The 16217-nt window shown below is 38.7% G+C and overlaps 1 protein-coding gene across 8 annotated transcripts in view; it reads right to left on the reverse strand.

Moving 5' to 3' along the window:
* The window catches only part of inpp4b (inositol polyphosphate-4-phosphatase type II B), a 259010-nt gene that overhangs the window by 154979 nt on the left and 87814 nt on the right, over positions 1–16217 (reverse strand). The window contains exon 1 of one of the 8 annotated variants that reach the window (XM_053502920.1): positions 14352–15294. The exons of 6 other annotated variants lie outside the window; for them this stretch is intronic. In XM_053502920.1, coding sequence (XP_053358895.1) covers positions 14352–14402 — 51 coding nt within the window. In that variant the 5' untranslated portion in view covers positions 14403–15294. Of the gene's footprint in view, positions 1–14102; positions 14190–14351; positions 15295–16217 lie in introns of those variants that run through there. One more of the 8 variants, XM_053502922.1, reaches the window with a different exon arrangement.

Consider the following 16217-nt stretch of genomic DNA (forward strand, 5'->3'; position numbering starts at 1 on the left):
AAAGCAGGGGTAGAATGTTATGACTTGATACTTAGCAACATACAACCAATCAGAAAGGCCTTGTGTAGAGTCACAGAAACTGACCAGCGTACACCTCATATCAATAACTCCACACGCTGTGTAAACAGCCATATCACCATCTGAGGAAAGTGTAAATACTGAAAGAATACTGTTATAAACACCTGAATTGGAGTAATAAAAAAAAAAACATTGCAGAACTCTTAAAACAGTCGAATTATTATTGGGAAAGTGTTTTGTAGTGTTGATAAAGTTGTGTAAGACATAAATCTGTTTTATAAGGACATCCCCCTGAACATGTTCTAAGAGTATGTCCTGACTGAAGAATCTGTGTGTTGTGAGTTTTACAAAAACCTTGTCTATGAGGACACTAGTTATTATTGGGACAGTGTACTGTATTAGTGTTTATAAAATTGTGTATGACTGAAACCAGTTTTAAGAGAACACTGTTTTATTAGGACATCCTCAGAACATGTTCTCAGTGTTTGATCTGACTGAAGAATCTCAGTGTGTTGTTAGTTTTACAAAAACCTTGTTTATGAGGACACTTGTTTTTAACAGGGACACGGGGTGGGAGATGATTCTTTGGGCCAAGGAAATGCAAAATTTTAATTTAAAATTTATATATAGAAACACAATTGCAGCTTAAACTGTAAGCTGAATAGCGATAGCCAAGATTAAGCATGTCTATGATGTAAGTTAATTGACTGATGTAAGTTAATTGACTGATGTAAGTTAATTGACTGATGTAAGTTAATTGACTGATGTAAGTTAATTGATAAATTAAATATTTAAGTCTGTATATACAGTCTGCCTATACAGGAGTATAGCCACTTCTGTGTAAAAGGTAGTAACGAAATAAGATTGCTAAGTCGACTGATCACATGAAATGGCATGGAAAAAAATGTTTGCTTGCTTTATGCCTGTAAATATTTTAAACCTTTACAACTGTTTTTAGATGACATCATTTAAGAATTCACCGACACCAGAACAACAGGATACATCAGATAAAAAGGCATCCAAGAAGTTGATGTAAGTGACACTTTTTTTTTCCTTACGAGTACAGTTACTTTTGACAGCTAGTCAAGTTCTTCCACACCAAACGTGCTCATCCATGTCTTTATGGACCTTGCTTTGTGCACTCGTGTGCAGTCATGTTGGAACAATTAAATTCAATTTTATTTAAATAGCGCTTTTAACAATTGGCATTGTCCCAAAGCAGCTTCACACAATCAGGAACAGGAAGGGGACATCCCTAACCGGTCCCCAAAAAGTTGAAAGGATGAAATTGTCTAAAATGTCTTGCTATGCTTGAGCATTCAGAGTTTTTCACTGGAAATAAAGGGCTGAAACCCCTGAAAAACAACCTCACACCAGTTCCAACATGACTGCACACCAGTGCACAAAGCAAGGGTCCATAAAGACATACAGAACATCAACAGATGCCTTTAAAAAGCTCTATACTTCAGAGAGTTGATTTCACACACTGCCTTAGTTACACTGATTGAGGCCAAATTTAACAAACCATTAACACTATCATTCACCCAAGATGTACAGTGTCTTTATCAGTTCCTTGAGAAGACTGCAAATATGGCGTTTGGGAAACTCAAAGAAACATCATCTCAGGTCTACATTGATCTAGCCAAAGCAACACTTGCAAGAATGATTGTTTTTAATCATAGACATGCTGGCGATGTGTAAAAAATGCTGCAAGTTTTCAGGAAAGGGACAGTACTGCTCTTCATGATTTTGCCCTGGGCCTCAGCAAATTTTAACAGAAACTCTGCAGTCATTTTAGTCCATGTTTGATGTTGTGTGCATGTTAAACACATTTTGACATTTCTCATGTCACTTTTACTTTAAGGTGAGATTGTGTGACAGTGTGAAGCCAGTGGACCTGATGCTGAAGATAACGTTCCTGCTGGTGCCTCTAATCATGTAGGTATGGACTCATCTTTATGTATATCTGTTAATTTTTTAACCCATAATTGTATTTAGGGAATAATTACCCTATAGACTAAATGTTTTATATAGTTGAAATGTTTACATTTATTAATTAGTGCATGACTAGAATATTGTTGAAATTAGAGATGCTATATTTAGGACGAATTTAGTTATTTCTTTCCTTTAAATATACTTTTCCTCTGTATTACACAGCTTTAAATTTGTAATCAAGCAAGTTGTTAAGTGGTTAAACTGTATATGGTCAGGTTTTATAAAGTGTTTTTATAATTTCCATTAAATATGTGATGTCCATACTGTAGTGGCAATATTTTAAGGCATATGCTGTATGTATAGTGTTGCAGTACATGGGGAAGTTCCTATTATGCAGATGTACAATTCAGGGAGATTATAGGTAAAATGTCTTTCATATTGACACCAATATGCATAAAATTACCTTTTATAAAACTTGAGAATGTACACTTGAACTACTTGTTCAACTTAAGTCAATGAAACCTTGTTGAAACCAGATATTTACATACACTTTCAGAAAAAAAAAACAGTTCTTTCTTTACTGAAAAAAATAAGGGTACAAAAGTTCTCCTGTTTTACTTTGATTTAATGTTTGACAGTAAAGGAACAAAAGGTTTTTTTTTATTTAGTATTATTAATTAATTTTTCAAGTGCATGTAAGTATCTGGTTTTAACTGTATATAGCTTTTCTCAATTGTCATAAAGTAGTAGTTATAAAGCAGCTTTACGTAGAATAAACATGATGGAAATACAGAAAAATCAGGAAAGGATAAATAGTATCACTTGGCTGTAAAATGACTTGGCTTGACTTGTTGCACCACTCATTTTGGGCCCCACTTTGGCCTATTTTCGGCCCAGCAAAAAGAAGCCCCAGACCTTACATTTCCACCACCATGCATCACTGTTCGTAGAATGTTCTTTTTTTTAGAATTCAGAGTAGCAGTGATCAATATAGGTTGTTTTACATATTGTATTTTCTTCAGATGTTTGCTGGCCGTATAATTAGAATTTTGGGTATGTGCTTAAGAACTGTTGAGGTTTCTTATCAGTGCATTGCTTATGTCTTGCAGGTATTCAGAAGATGCCCACTGAAACACCTCCTGAAGTTTCTCAAGGTACCTGAGATTTTACATTGGAATATAGCCAGCAATGTAAGTACATGAACCTCCCACAAAATTCAGGCTTAATAAAGTAAGTATTCTTATGTACAGGAAATGAGTCCGGGACAAAGATTGGGAACCCATGAATAAGTTGAAGAGTGTGTTGGTCCAATGCTGGGATTTTTTTACAACTGTGATGAAACTTTTGAAAGCACATATAACTAAAGGGAAACTCGGCACTTTGTCTGAATGCCAGCAGTGTTAGACTTTGTAAGAAATGGAGGTCTTTGCTTGAAAAGGAAAGCCCAAAATAAGTGATACACAAGCAAGTACGTTATTTCTTTAAGATTTTTTTGTCCACTTATTTTGTTTTTCATTTATATATGCAGCAGATTGTTTTTAAATTCTACAGTTGTTCTTAAATTCTGCTTTAACATTTTATTTTGAATAACTGGTTTAGGTTTCATCTTATGTTTTATTGATTATATATATAGCTATGCCTTGTTTTATTTAGATTGTTTTGAATGGTTCAATGGATTAAGATGCCTATGAAAGTACATAGTTGTACATGATGGATGTCTGTTTCTTCACTTGGCATGCTTGAACTAAAAAAAAGTTTTTCAATATTATCTAAGGGATAAAAATTTTATATAATAGTACTTGTGTTTATCCTGGCAATGCACTGTTGTAAATTTTGTGTGTTGCATTTGGATATGTTCCAATAAAACACATTTGTCCCTGTAGTACTGTAAGATCTTTTATTGTGTGTTGTATTTGCAAAACGGTTCTTTCAAATCACCTTGGTCCTGGCAATGCACAGTATTGTCATGTTTGTGTGTTGTTTACTATAATGTGCCAGTAAAACACATTTGTTCCTATAAACTAGCAAATTTACTTTTTCTGTGTGTTGTAAACTGCATGGCGTCATAAATCAGTAGGACCTAGTAAACCCCAATTTTCACAGGGGCGGGTACTTTTAGGAGTGGGCGGGGAAGTCCTTATGTACCACTTAAATATCATGTTATCATATTTTGAGTTCTGTTGTGTGTATAGGAAATCCTGAGTGAGGTTCTTTTTCTGCAGAACAAAAGAAATTTTTTGATAGTATTCTCATCTCTGTAAAGCATTGGGAAAGGTGGGTCCCCTTAAACCACCACCCTACTGGTTTGGCCTTTAAAGACCTTATAAACCACAAAAACCAGTATGTGTGTGTGTGTGTGTGTGTACATGCACATGTGTGTGTGCCAGAACCGTTACAAGATTACAGGATCACTAGTCTTATTTTGCCAGCTTCAAAAGGAACAAAAAGCAATTTTATTTAGGTAATTTAGTTTTATTTGTATATATACCATTCATTAATATCAATAGTATGTGTCCTACATATGAACATTCGAGTTGCGAACTTTTAAAGTAAAATTTTTCACCACGTGCGTGCAACGTGCATCCCAAGGAATGCAGCTGGCACTGCTGAGAAAGAGCCAAGCAATAACGATGGAAACCAGAGTGAAAATAATTAAGAGAATGGAGCGAAGTGAGACATTGCTCGTTCTTTTGACAATATCGACGCGGTTAGTACAAACAACGTTGTACTGTAATACACTGGAATATACAGTGTACAGCTAAATGTGTTAGGATCCAGATAACTGGACAATGTTTGTTTGACTTACGAACAAATCAGACTTATAAACAAACTCTAGGAACATAACTCGTTCGTATGTAGGGGACTTACCGTATATGTTTATTAGAGATGTGGAAAAAAATAGATTTAGTGATGTATTGATCGTCATTCTTTTGTATGGTGATTCATGCTTCGCCACACTAACTCCAAAATCGATAAAAAAAATATTAGAATACGATTTTGTATCCAATTCCTCCCTGTCACTAGGGGGCTCCCACATTAGGTTACTACTACTCAGTCGGGAGCGCCGAAGACTATCACATTTATTATATTCCATAAAGTGTTTGTATGTACAATCTTTTTTTTCTATTACTTATGCACTTCATTTCTTTTCTGGTCCATAAGAATGTTTCTCTGTTTTGCAGATCTTTAGTTTGATCTACACAAATTCAGTACTAGGCTCATTCCCTACTGACTACAACTTTATTTTCACTACTGTATGTGCACTACATAGGGAAAAAAATAACAGTGCAGTACTACAGTATAAGCTCAACAGGATCCCATGTACAATTACATTGTAACATATTACCATGAGACATTATACCACAAACACCTTCACTAAACTCAAAAGTTTTGGCACCCCCGGCTTTGCTTGCGTCGCACGGCACCGTTTAACTCCATCTCGTCAGTAAGGCCCCGTGGAGAACCCGAACAACAGCGCTATACACGTTTTAACATTAAACACACACCTGAGGGGTCAAACCACTTAAATATTCCTTCATTCACTCTCACCTCATCGTTGGTTTTGGTATGAAATTGTACTGATTACTGCATAATAGGAGTTTCTGTCTAACGTGCAGTACTGCTGAGTAACACATTTGGGTCTAAACACTCTGACATGAAAGGGTCAGAAGCTGAACAGAGCGTGGTCTGGAAACGGTTTCACACACTGCATACTGCTGCATATAAGGAAGAGCGAGAAGGCTGGTGTATGCAGTATGCGGTATACAGGAAGAGTGTTTAAAACACAGCCTCTGTGTGTGTGTGTGTGTGTGTGTGTGTGTGTGTGTGTGTGTGTATGTTGGGACTCTGAGACGCTCTGCAGTACAATGATTTCAGCTTGTGTACTTTTACCAAGCAAGTAAACTAGTTTTTTATTTTTTAACAGAAACACATTTACAAAGAACCATAAGCACATGCGTGCACACACACACACACACACACACACAAAACACACAGCACATCAGTCATGTTTTTTTCAGTAGATGGTCTAGTGCCAGAATTATGCAGCGTTAATCATAGGGCTCTAACCACACACTTACAATACATATACTTAAACACACACACTCACACACACACACACACACACATGTTTATCTTACTACCCTTGTGAAGACTTCCTGTTGTTAATCCACCTAATTAATCTAAGTCTAAGCTTAACTTTCAATCTATTAATCTGTTTAATAGTCCTACTCTTATGGGTGTATAAAAATATGCCATCCCCAAACACACACACACACACACACACACACACACACACACACTAGTTAGACTCACAACACTACCCTTGTCACTCTATTAAAGTCGTTTAGAATTACACACAACTCTACAATCATAAAAGTGGAACATTCCTTAAACATCTTGGAAACTGCACACACACACACACACACACACACACACACACACACACACAATCATTCACCAACACCACCTGCATGTTACAGGAACCTCGGCTGGGAAGTTACAGTCGTGACCTCACTCCGAGCCATTTCCACATTAAAGGAGCAATTTGGGCAATTAAAGGAGTTCCTGGGAGGCCGGTGTTGCAGCTGTGAAGCAGGGAGTGCAATCAGAAAACGTTCTACCTTGATGGTGTCCAAGCTCCAGCTCGCACTCAACACGCCGTCCGCAGGGTGTACGCACAAATGCAAATTGTGAGAACATTTTAGGCTCACACTTTAATCACGTGTTGGACTAACACCCACTCAAAGTGCCAAGGCATTGAATGTTTAGCAGTTTTTCATCGCGGCTTACACACGCACGACTCTCACATGTCCCACATCGCTCACAATGAATAAGCTTTTCCCCCGGAGCGGGGTAAGAGTGCCGAGGACGCGCCCCATGCCCAGGCACAAGGTCTCCAATAAACAATAAACCTCAAACAAATTTTATGTTGGAGTTTTTTTTTTTTTTTTTCAGGAAAGCAGCCATGGCTTGAGACGTTTCCTAAAAGTATACACATTTTATATTATGAAAATTGTCAGCGAAATGAAACGGTGATGCCAAAACCATAAGCGAAAAAGAAATTTTTACAACAATGTTGTCTTTCTGTCTACTGGCTGTCACTGTGTGTGTGTGTGTCTGTGTGTGTGTGTTTGTGTGTGTGTGCGCTAAAGTTGTATAAAGTACATCACCAAAAAATACTGTATATATTTAAAAATGTACTAGGAAGGGACTGAATGATTTATAGAGGTGCTGAAAATGTTAGCATGTATCAAGATTAAATAAATAGCGAAGGGGTGAGAATTTCTCAATGAGAAGAATCCGGGCCATTTTTAATCACCAGGAGCCCCAGCCGGGTGGAAACCTTTTTGATTCCATAGGTCAAAGGTCATGTATCAGAAGCGAATGTATGATTTTCGCTCATTTTCGCTTTTGAAGACGTTCAAAAGTGTCTTTTCTGTCCCGACGCTTAGATTATGAAACATTTTTTTCTTATTTTTCCACATAGACGTTTAAAAAAACCCATTCATTGAAAACACATCGGCTTTTGCCGACCACTTAAAATGGTTTGCCTAAAAAAACAGACATTTAAAGCTTCTAAAAGACGGATTATGCGTCGGATTTCAAATGAAATGTTTCGTCTTTGGACAACCTTGTATCCCAGTGGAAAATAATTTCCCAAAATGAGTTATAGACCAAAATTGTTCGTTTGTTCTTCCAGGTATTTGAAGGTCTTCGGTTTCCTCTCTTTTATCTGTGGTTTTAGCTTTTCATTTATTTCCCTTCAATTATCATTCAAGTAACCGCTTTAGCATTACACTTAGCATTCAGTCTCATTTGTGACCTGCTACATCAAGTCAAGAATGAAGTCTCACAGGTTAGTTTTGTGTAATAAAGGAAAATGTATTCATTTTTTAAAATTTCGTCCTCATCTTTCTGATCCTTAAACATAATCGAAAAATGTTTTTAACTTAAACAGCACTTTAACGAACAATATCCGAGCATGTGTCATAAAAAGAAATGCATTCTTTCTTGCTATAAAACCATGCTGGAGGTGGCGTAGTGGTTATCACTGTGGCCTCGCACCTCCAGAGGGTCAAGGGTTTGATCCCGCCTTGGGGTTTAGTGAGCATGGAGTTTGCATGTTCTCTCCGTGCTTGGTGGGTTTCCTCCAGGTTCTCCAGTTTCCTCGTACAGTCCAAAGACATGCGGATTATGTTAACTGGTTTTCCCAAACTGCATGTGGGAGGAAACCTGAGTACCTGGAGGAAAGAACATAATAAAAACTCTATGCACGCAGACCCAAGGTGGGAATCGAACCTAACCACATATGCATAACTCAAACACTTCATGCAAATTAAAACCTGTGACAGATCACATTTTAATGTTGGCTCTCACATCGTTTAAGCAAACGGGGTCGTAAATCGTAACTGCCACACCAGAACCACAGATGTATTTATACTTGTATTTACAGATGTGTTCATTTACTGTCCAGTGCAAACAGTGACAAAAGGTTTCATGTATAAATCTGACATATCGATGTACATATTTTATTCTGAAGAAAAAAATAGCTCAAGGTTTCAGGGCCGTGTTTCATCGTACTCGCATTACACGAAGATTTATAATGTGTCTGTATACCAGTGAGAAATGTGTCGGGTCCTCCGAGAGTAGCGAGACTGATTTCTGAAATGTGCAGCAGGAATTTAGCGCGGAAAGAAACTCAGTTCTCTGATAGAAAAGGTCACAGAAGTGTTTGGTACGGGGGTAAAAATATAGATCTACATCACGAAAGAAGAGCCTAAGGTAAGGGAGGATATATAAGAAGAGGAAAACAGCATATTTCAAATAAAATAAAAGTGGTTCTGATAGCTAATATCATTCCCTATTGGACAAGTGTGAGAGAAATGAAATAGAGAGAGAAAAACCCAGCCTGAGATAGCTCATTGTATGTGGAACGATTATTATAGAGAACAGGTAAAGTGTGTGGAAATATAAAACTTGCTGGACATTTAGTTCTCAGAATTGCAGAAACAGGAGCGGAAAGAATCTCCCGGAGAGGACCTCCATGCCCCAAAGAAATCCAATTCCATGCATTAGAGCAGGGGAAAGTCTGGCTGCAGGTTTTCATTCCGAGCGAGAGCACACTCGGTTCCACCGGTTTAAATTATCGAGGGTTGGTTGGTCGCAGGGAAAAAGACGCAGCTCTGCTGGCCAAGAGCATATCCACCATTAATCACGTTCTCATGAGGCACAGGAAGCCGTGGCATTTATTTGATTGCTGTAAAACCCAAATACTCTGTAGCGGATGATGCTGGATTTATTGTACAGTACATTCCATTTATTCTACATTTATTGTACATTCCATCTGCAAGAAAGGTGTTCGGGGACAAAGCAGAGGGATAATGACTAATCTAGAACGTTCTTACTTTCACTAGTGCTTGAATAACATCAAGATAGGAAGATAGCCATGATCAGACTGCCTGCTTACCGGCCTCCCAGAAACTCACTGGGAACAGTAGATTATTCATAGTCAGAGGTTCCTCAGCATAAGAATGCCATTCCTTATATTTTCCATTTTCTTTAGGATTTACTGAAAATTGTTATCAAAGACGGTAGCAAGAAGAAAAGGGATTTCTGTCTTGATTTCGAAGCAGCCGGTGCCGAGAGGAATCATAAATGAAGCTTGAGTGAGGTTTAATGTCTGTTTATTTTGTATTTTACTTCGTTTGCATGTCTTTTTGAAATGGTTTGATTGGTTCTAGGTGGCTGGAACAGATTACCTGCATTTACATTAATGTCTATGTGTTTCACAATATAAAATTCCGACTCAAGAAATTATTTTCTCTACATTTGTATGCAGAGATACCGCTGTATGTTTCGTGCTTCTTCTTTCTAGGAAATGATTTAAGTGTGTTGCTGTCCAAGTCCAAGTCAAGGCTGAGGCGAAAGCAGCAAGGGAGCTGAGCTAAAAAAAATTAAATGTACAATTGTATTTGTATTGCAAAAGTTTACCAGTACCACCTGTGTGTCGTGTACAGTAACGGCACAAACCGAGTTATATATTCATTCGTGAGCCGTTCCCATCTGCCAATAGTTTCAGTGCACTGATTGCTTTCTTAGCTCCTTTGGGATTTCAATCCTATCCAAATCAGTTTTATCGGGCATTTTTGTGGACTGCACGTACACACGTCCGGAAAGATTATGCTACATTTCACTTCGACAAAAAATGACCAGGAAAAATGATTCCATGGAATATACATTATATCCCATCGGAATTGGTATCCAAGATTCCATTATTCCGTTCCCGTGAGGAAAGATGGATTGGATGGAGTAACTGAAAACTGAAATCAAATTGAAAAGTTATTAAGTTCATAGCAGAAGTTTGGATTGCATGGTCATAACCACACAGTGGCTTAATGGCTGAGGCTTGGAATCCTATTGGCACCCTATCCAGAGTGACCATCCCCTGACTTGTGATTGTTAAGGTCATGTGACCTAACAATCAAGAACCACAATCGTCTTGGATTCATTTGTACAATGTCTTTAATTAACAATGACAGACATACAGTGATTTCAGAACTTTATTTTTCTCCCCAATATGTGACCTGTTCTGTTTTGATGTGTCTTTCACTTTTTTTTTTCCAGTGGTTGCGTCATTTCACAGCGTTTCCTCCAAGATGCGGTTTTTCTGCAAAGATGACAGCATCCTGAATTTAAATACAGTAGCCTATAGATCTGACTCACAACGTCTGACAACCTATTGCATGGAAACTTCCGTCACATTAGACGCCTTGACACATCGGATTAAAGCTATCTTGTTGCATAAGCTTCTAATTGCATCCTTTACGCGGCGTGAGAACGGTGCACGGATACAAATCCAAGTATCTCAGGTTCCGTCTGAATTACCACCTTGTCTCTGTCCTTGGCTGAGCGCCGTATCTTTGGCCCAAGAGTTTAACACATGCTACACGCTACGGGAGGCCAATTAACGTTTTGTGAAGGAAAAAAAAAAAAAAGACAACAGCAGGAGAATTTATACCGTAGGTCCGCTGCGTGAGTTAAACATATTGTGTTGCTTAAAAGTCTAAGAAATCAAAGAGCATAGAGAAAACGTAACTCTGACATGAAACTGTAATGAGTTTAAGTGTAAAAGAGGGGGTGCAAGAAAACCTGAGCGCGCTTTATCTGATCTAAGTGCAGCAGGGAGATGATTCAAAAGCAAAGCAACACAGTAGCAGCATTTACTCGCTTTGTGAATCTGTGTGTGGTCTGTGGGATTCAACCAGACAATACATCTGACGGGGGGGAGAATCTTTTCAAAATGTGTCAAAATCTCAAAACAGGTAAGGTGCTACTAAAAACGGAAGGAATAGACTTGCAGAAGTAATAATGTGCTAAATCATGTGCAGTACAGTGCAACAGTCTTGGTCTTATCTGTAGTAGAAATCTTGCTATACACTGTATGTTTATCATATCTGCATTATTATTGTACAAAACCACTCATTATTTCCAAACATGCCATACTTCTTCTTCTTCTTCTTTGTCTTTCGGCTGTTCCCTTTCAGGGGTCGCCACAGCGAATCATTTGCCTCCATCTAACTCTATCCTCTGCATCCTCTTCTCTCACACCAACTAACTTCATGTCCTCTCTCACTGCATCCATAAATCTCCTCTTTGGTCTTCCTCTAGACCTCCTGCCTGGCAGTTCCAACCTCAGCATCCTTCTAAAAGAGGGGTATATATATATATATATTTACAATCTCTCCTCTGAACATGTCCAAACCACCTCAATCTGGCCTCTCTGACTTTATCTCCAAAATTTCTAACGTGGGTTGTCCCTCTGATAAACTCATTCTTGATCCTATCCATCCTTGTCACTCCCAAGGAGAACCTCAACATCTTCAGCTCTGCTAACTCCAACTCTGCCTCCTGTCTTTTCTTCAGCGCCACTGTCTCTAAGCCGTAGAGCATCGCTGGTCTCACCACTGTCCTGTACACCTTTCCTTTCATTCTCGCTGATACTCTCTTATCGCACAACACACCTGACACTTTTCTCCACCCATTCCAACCTGCCTGTACCCGCCTCTTCACCTCCTTTGAACACTCTCTGTTGCTCTGGACCGTTGACCCTAAGTACTTAAAATCCTGCACCTTCTTTACCTCTGCTCCCTGTAGCCTTACCAATCCTCTTGGGTTCCTCTCATTTACACACATGTATTCCGTCTTGCTGCGGCTAACCTTCATTCCTCTGCTTTCCAGAGCATACCTTCACCTCTCCAAATTTTCCTCCACCTGTTCCCTGCTCTCGCTACAAAGCACAATGTCATCTGCAAACATCATAGTCCATGGGGACTCCTGTCTTACCTCATCTGTCATTCTGTCCATCACCAGAGCAAACAAAAAGGGGCTTAGAGCCGATCCTTGATGCAGACCCACCTCCACCTTGAACTCTTCTGTCACACCTACAGCACATCTTACCACTGTCCTACATGTAAACATGCCATACAAATGTATCAATAACATTACAGAAGAATATTGGCTCCCGTGCAAAGAAAGCAACATGACAGACAAGTTTTCGGGTATAAACAAAAAATAATAAATAACAATTTAGGCTTCTGGATTTTGCATGAAAATAAAACGGAGGAAGCGTGATCAGAAGAGCTTTGGCTTATTCTCCAGCATGCTCAGTAAAACCTACTAGCTGTTTTAGAAATTAGTCTGCCCCCCCCCCCCCCCCCCCTTCCCGACACACCCACACACACTAATATTAAACATGCATATGCAACGAGGCTTGCAAAAGCATTTTTAAATAAAAGGAACTTCTATAAGGAGCACTTACGGGTAATAAAATAAACATAGGCAGTATTTGGTGTGAAGAATCATCGCTTAAAATAATTAGTAGAGTTAAATACAAACGTGTGAGATTTATAAGTATAAGAGCTGGAAAGTTTTACTGAGAGCGCTGAAGAATATGGCAAATTTTTGGAAACTGGTCTCTCATGTAATATGTTGCTTTTTTTACAGGAATGGAAATTACGCACTTTGTAATGTTATTTATGTAAGTTGTAAGTTGTTTTTTGAAATAGTAAATGGTTATGCACATAATAACGCAGGCATGATAAACACTTATATCAATGCTTTTGCACAGCTGTATGTCTGATTGGAAAATGAATGTGAATTAATAAACATAGAGCACACACTATACTGTAGTGTATGTTTGATACCAGGGTCATTTTACTCGTCTTGTACGTAAGGTCTTTACTGAGTGCATCTTCAATAATAACGAAGCTCTCATTTTTTCTATGTAGAAATGCTTTTACAAGCATCATTGCACATTTTTTATGTTTGTTTGTTTGTTTGTTTGTTTGTTTGTTTGTTTTTGCTTTTGTGCCCAAGACTTCTGCACAGTACGGTATTGTAAATAAAACATCTGGTAGGTTTTACTGAGCATGCTGGAGAATAAGCCAGAGTTCCACTGATCACACTTCCTCTGTTCTATTTTCATGCAAAATCCAGAAGCCTAAATTATTATTTATTATTTTTTCTGAAAACTGGTCTGTCATGCAAAATGTTGCTTTCTTTGCATGGAAGTGATTTTCTTCTGTAATGCTACTTATACATTTTTATGGCATGTATGGGAAAAAAAGGAGTTGTTTTGTACATAATGCAAAGATGCTAAACATAATTTAGCACATTGAATTCGAACTAAAAAACATGGAGCCCATAATATACAGTGTGTGTCTTCAATAATAATAATAAAGCTCTCACTTTGAGTACCATTAGGATTCAAGAGGGGTTGGTTAACCTTGAGAGGTCTTAGGAAGACAAAGGTTTAAATCTTTGGAATTTGAAAACTAAATAAAAGAACTTTAATTAAACTCTATTCTGTGCGAGTGGATTTGCATGCAATGCATAAAAACACTTAAAAAAAACACACACACACACACACCAAAACACCCTTTGGCATTGAATGCAAAACACACATATTTCTCACTGATCCACTTATCTTCATGAATTCCATTCTTGCCATACAGTACAACCTTATTTTGGTCACACTTTCGTTCTTGCTTGCTTCTGTCACACTTTCATTTTCATATAGTTCACACACTGCGATCGGGTTGGAACGCCATCCCACAACAAAAGCCCACACTTTACAGTACAGTACTTACATACAAATCCCACCTGCCAATGACCCGTCCATGCCGACGCCCGACATCCACATGCCACCGGTTAGGACATTTTAATCCACATCCATACACAATTGGATTCACCACCAAAGAGGAAATAAATAAAGGCAGATAGAGAAGTTCCACAGCCCGCACGGGAATTCCTGGCGTGTCCCTGCACGTTCTTAATTCTACAACTTCCTCAAGACCTCCCCTTTTCCTTCTTCGCTCCACCCTTCCCAATGTTCTTACCTCATCCCGTACTCTCCTCCTGCAGATGCAGCAAAACGTGGAGCAGTTCATGGTCTCCTTCTTTCTTTTTCTCTCTGTCTGTCTGTCTTCAAAGCATGGTCATATCTTCATGTGTGCAAGCTAAACAGTTTCTACACCACAGATCTTCAAGGTGGACTTTCAAGCATTCTGAATGCATTCACAGGGAGTCTGGAGGTGTGTTTAAATTTTAGTATCGCTACAAATCGGCAAATGTGCAGTGAGAGATCAAAAAGGAGGGAAAAATAAACACCGGACACTGAAATCACGTCATTTAAGGCATTATAAAATCCACATCTTCCAAGGATGCTCCATTTTATACGGCATAAGAAAAAATAATAATGATAATAAAATGCATAAATAAGGGTTATTCGTTCATTGATAAATGGGTCACTTGCACCGGATTAACTTACTTAACAACTTGTCAGTTCTGACACCCATTGTGTAAAAACCTGTCTCAAAGCCTGGAAATCATAAGAGAGTATATTTTTAAGTCAGGATCAAAACTCCATGGTCTTCCCATTAATTCCAGCCCTTGGAGTGAGCTCATTGTAGAAATTCCCTTTCATCCCAAGTATCCGTTCCCATTCAGAGGTCTCGCAGTCCCACGGTCTCCAACCAGTTCACAGTCAGCTAGCCGGTGAGTAAGAATCCCAAACGTGCCGCATTAAGAGCTCTTCAGAGCCCGAGCTGGCCTCTGTGTCAAAGCAGAAGTGGATTGAAAAAAAAAAACACAGACCCACACCCACACGCATGCACACACACACACACACACACACACAAAGCAGGGTGCCAAAAGGCTACACACTCTGCACCACTGGATGTGTGCTCGAGTGCAACGGATGCCCCAAGTCAGCGTTGCGTAACCTCGTGCGGGTCAAGGGTGAGCATGAGCGATCGTTTATTAGTCCTTATCGTCTTCCTCAGCATACAGCCACTTCCCTACGTCATCTGCGCAGTCGAAAAAACACACACAAAGGACCTGATACACACACAGGTTCATGTTGATCGAATTGATTTGCTTACTGTCTCGTGAACAGCCCACACATGCACACACATACACACACACACACACATACACAGGATGAGCAGAGTCACACTGTGGTTCAAGTGTCTAAAAGAAGAACAGGCAGACTGCATTCTTGGCTGTGAATGACACAAAGTGGTGTGAGCACACTACAGTTTCTCTTTTCTAAACAGAAAAAGGGCTACCTCTCAAGAAAATGGCTCTAAAGTAGGTTTTAGAGGAACGAAAATAAAAAAATAATAAAATAAAAAAAAAGAAAGAAAAGGTGCAGACGTCCACCTGCCATTAGTGGTAATTATAGAGAGTGGTAGAAAGAGAGAGTGCAGTACATGGGCTGGGGTTGTTCGGTTGGTTAAGTGAAGCCTTTATTTACTCACATATACTGTATGAGGGGCGTTCAAGTCAAACTGGGATTTGTGATGAAAACTTTTAAGTAAAAACAATAGTTTTAGGGAGGTCCACCGCAGTCATGAACATCCAGCGAGTGGAACACCTGAGCCATAAAATTCAGTTTAAGAGGATATATACTGTGTATATATATATATATATATATATGGGCCGTTTCAATAGAGTAGATGGAGGAGGGATAATAGCTTTGGTGTTATTCGTTCTTAAAGTGTAGTTAAAGGACCTGTCCTGTAAAACCAAATCTGGTGGTTTATGATTATTTGAGTTTTGTTACGGTAAAGAAATCCACAGCCTACTGTAAATCACAATTCTATCTATCATCAAGGGTTTATAATTGTTTACAGGACACATGACGGGTTTACTGGGTTTCACCCAAACCTCAATAACTTTAAATGGGCCTACAATACAAAACT

This window comes from Clarias gariepinus, chromosome 8, assembly GCF_024256425.1.
Source record: "Clarias gariepinus isolate MV-2021 ecotype Netherlands chromosome 8, CGAR_prim_01v2, whole genome shotgun sequence".
In the NCBI taxonomy this organism is placed as follows: Eukaryota; Metazoa; Chordata; class Actinopteri; order Siluriformes; family Clariidae; genus Clarias; species Clarias gariepinus.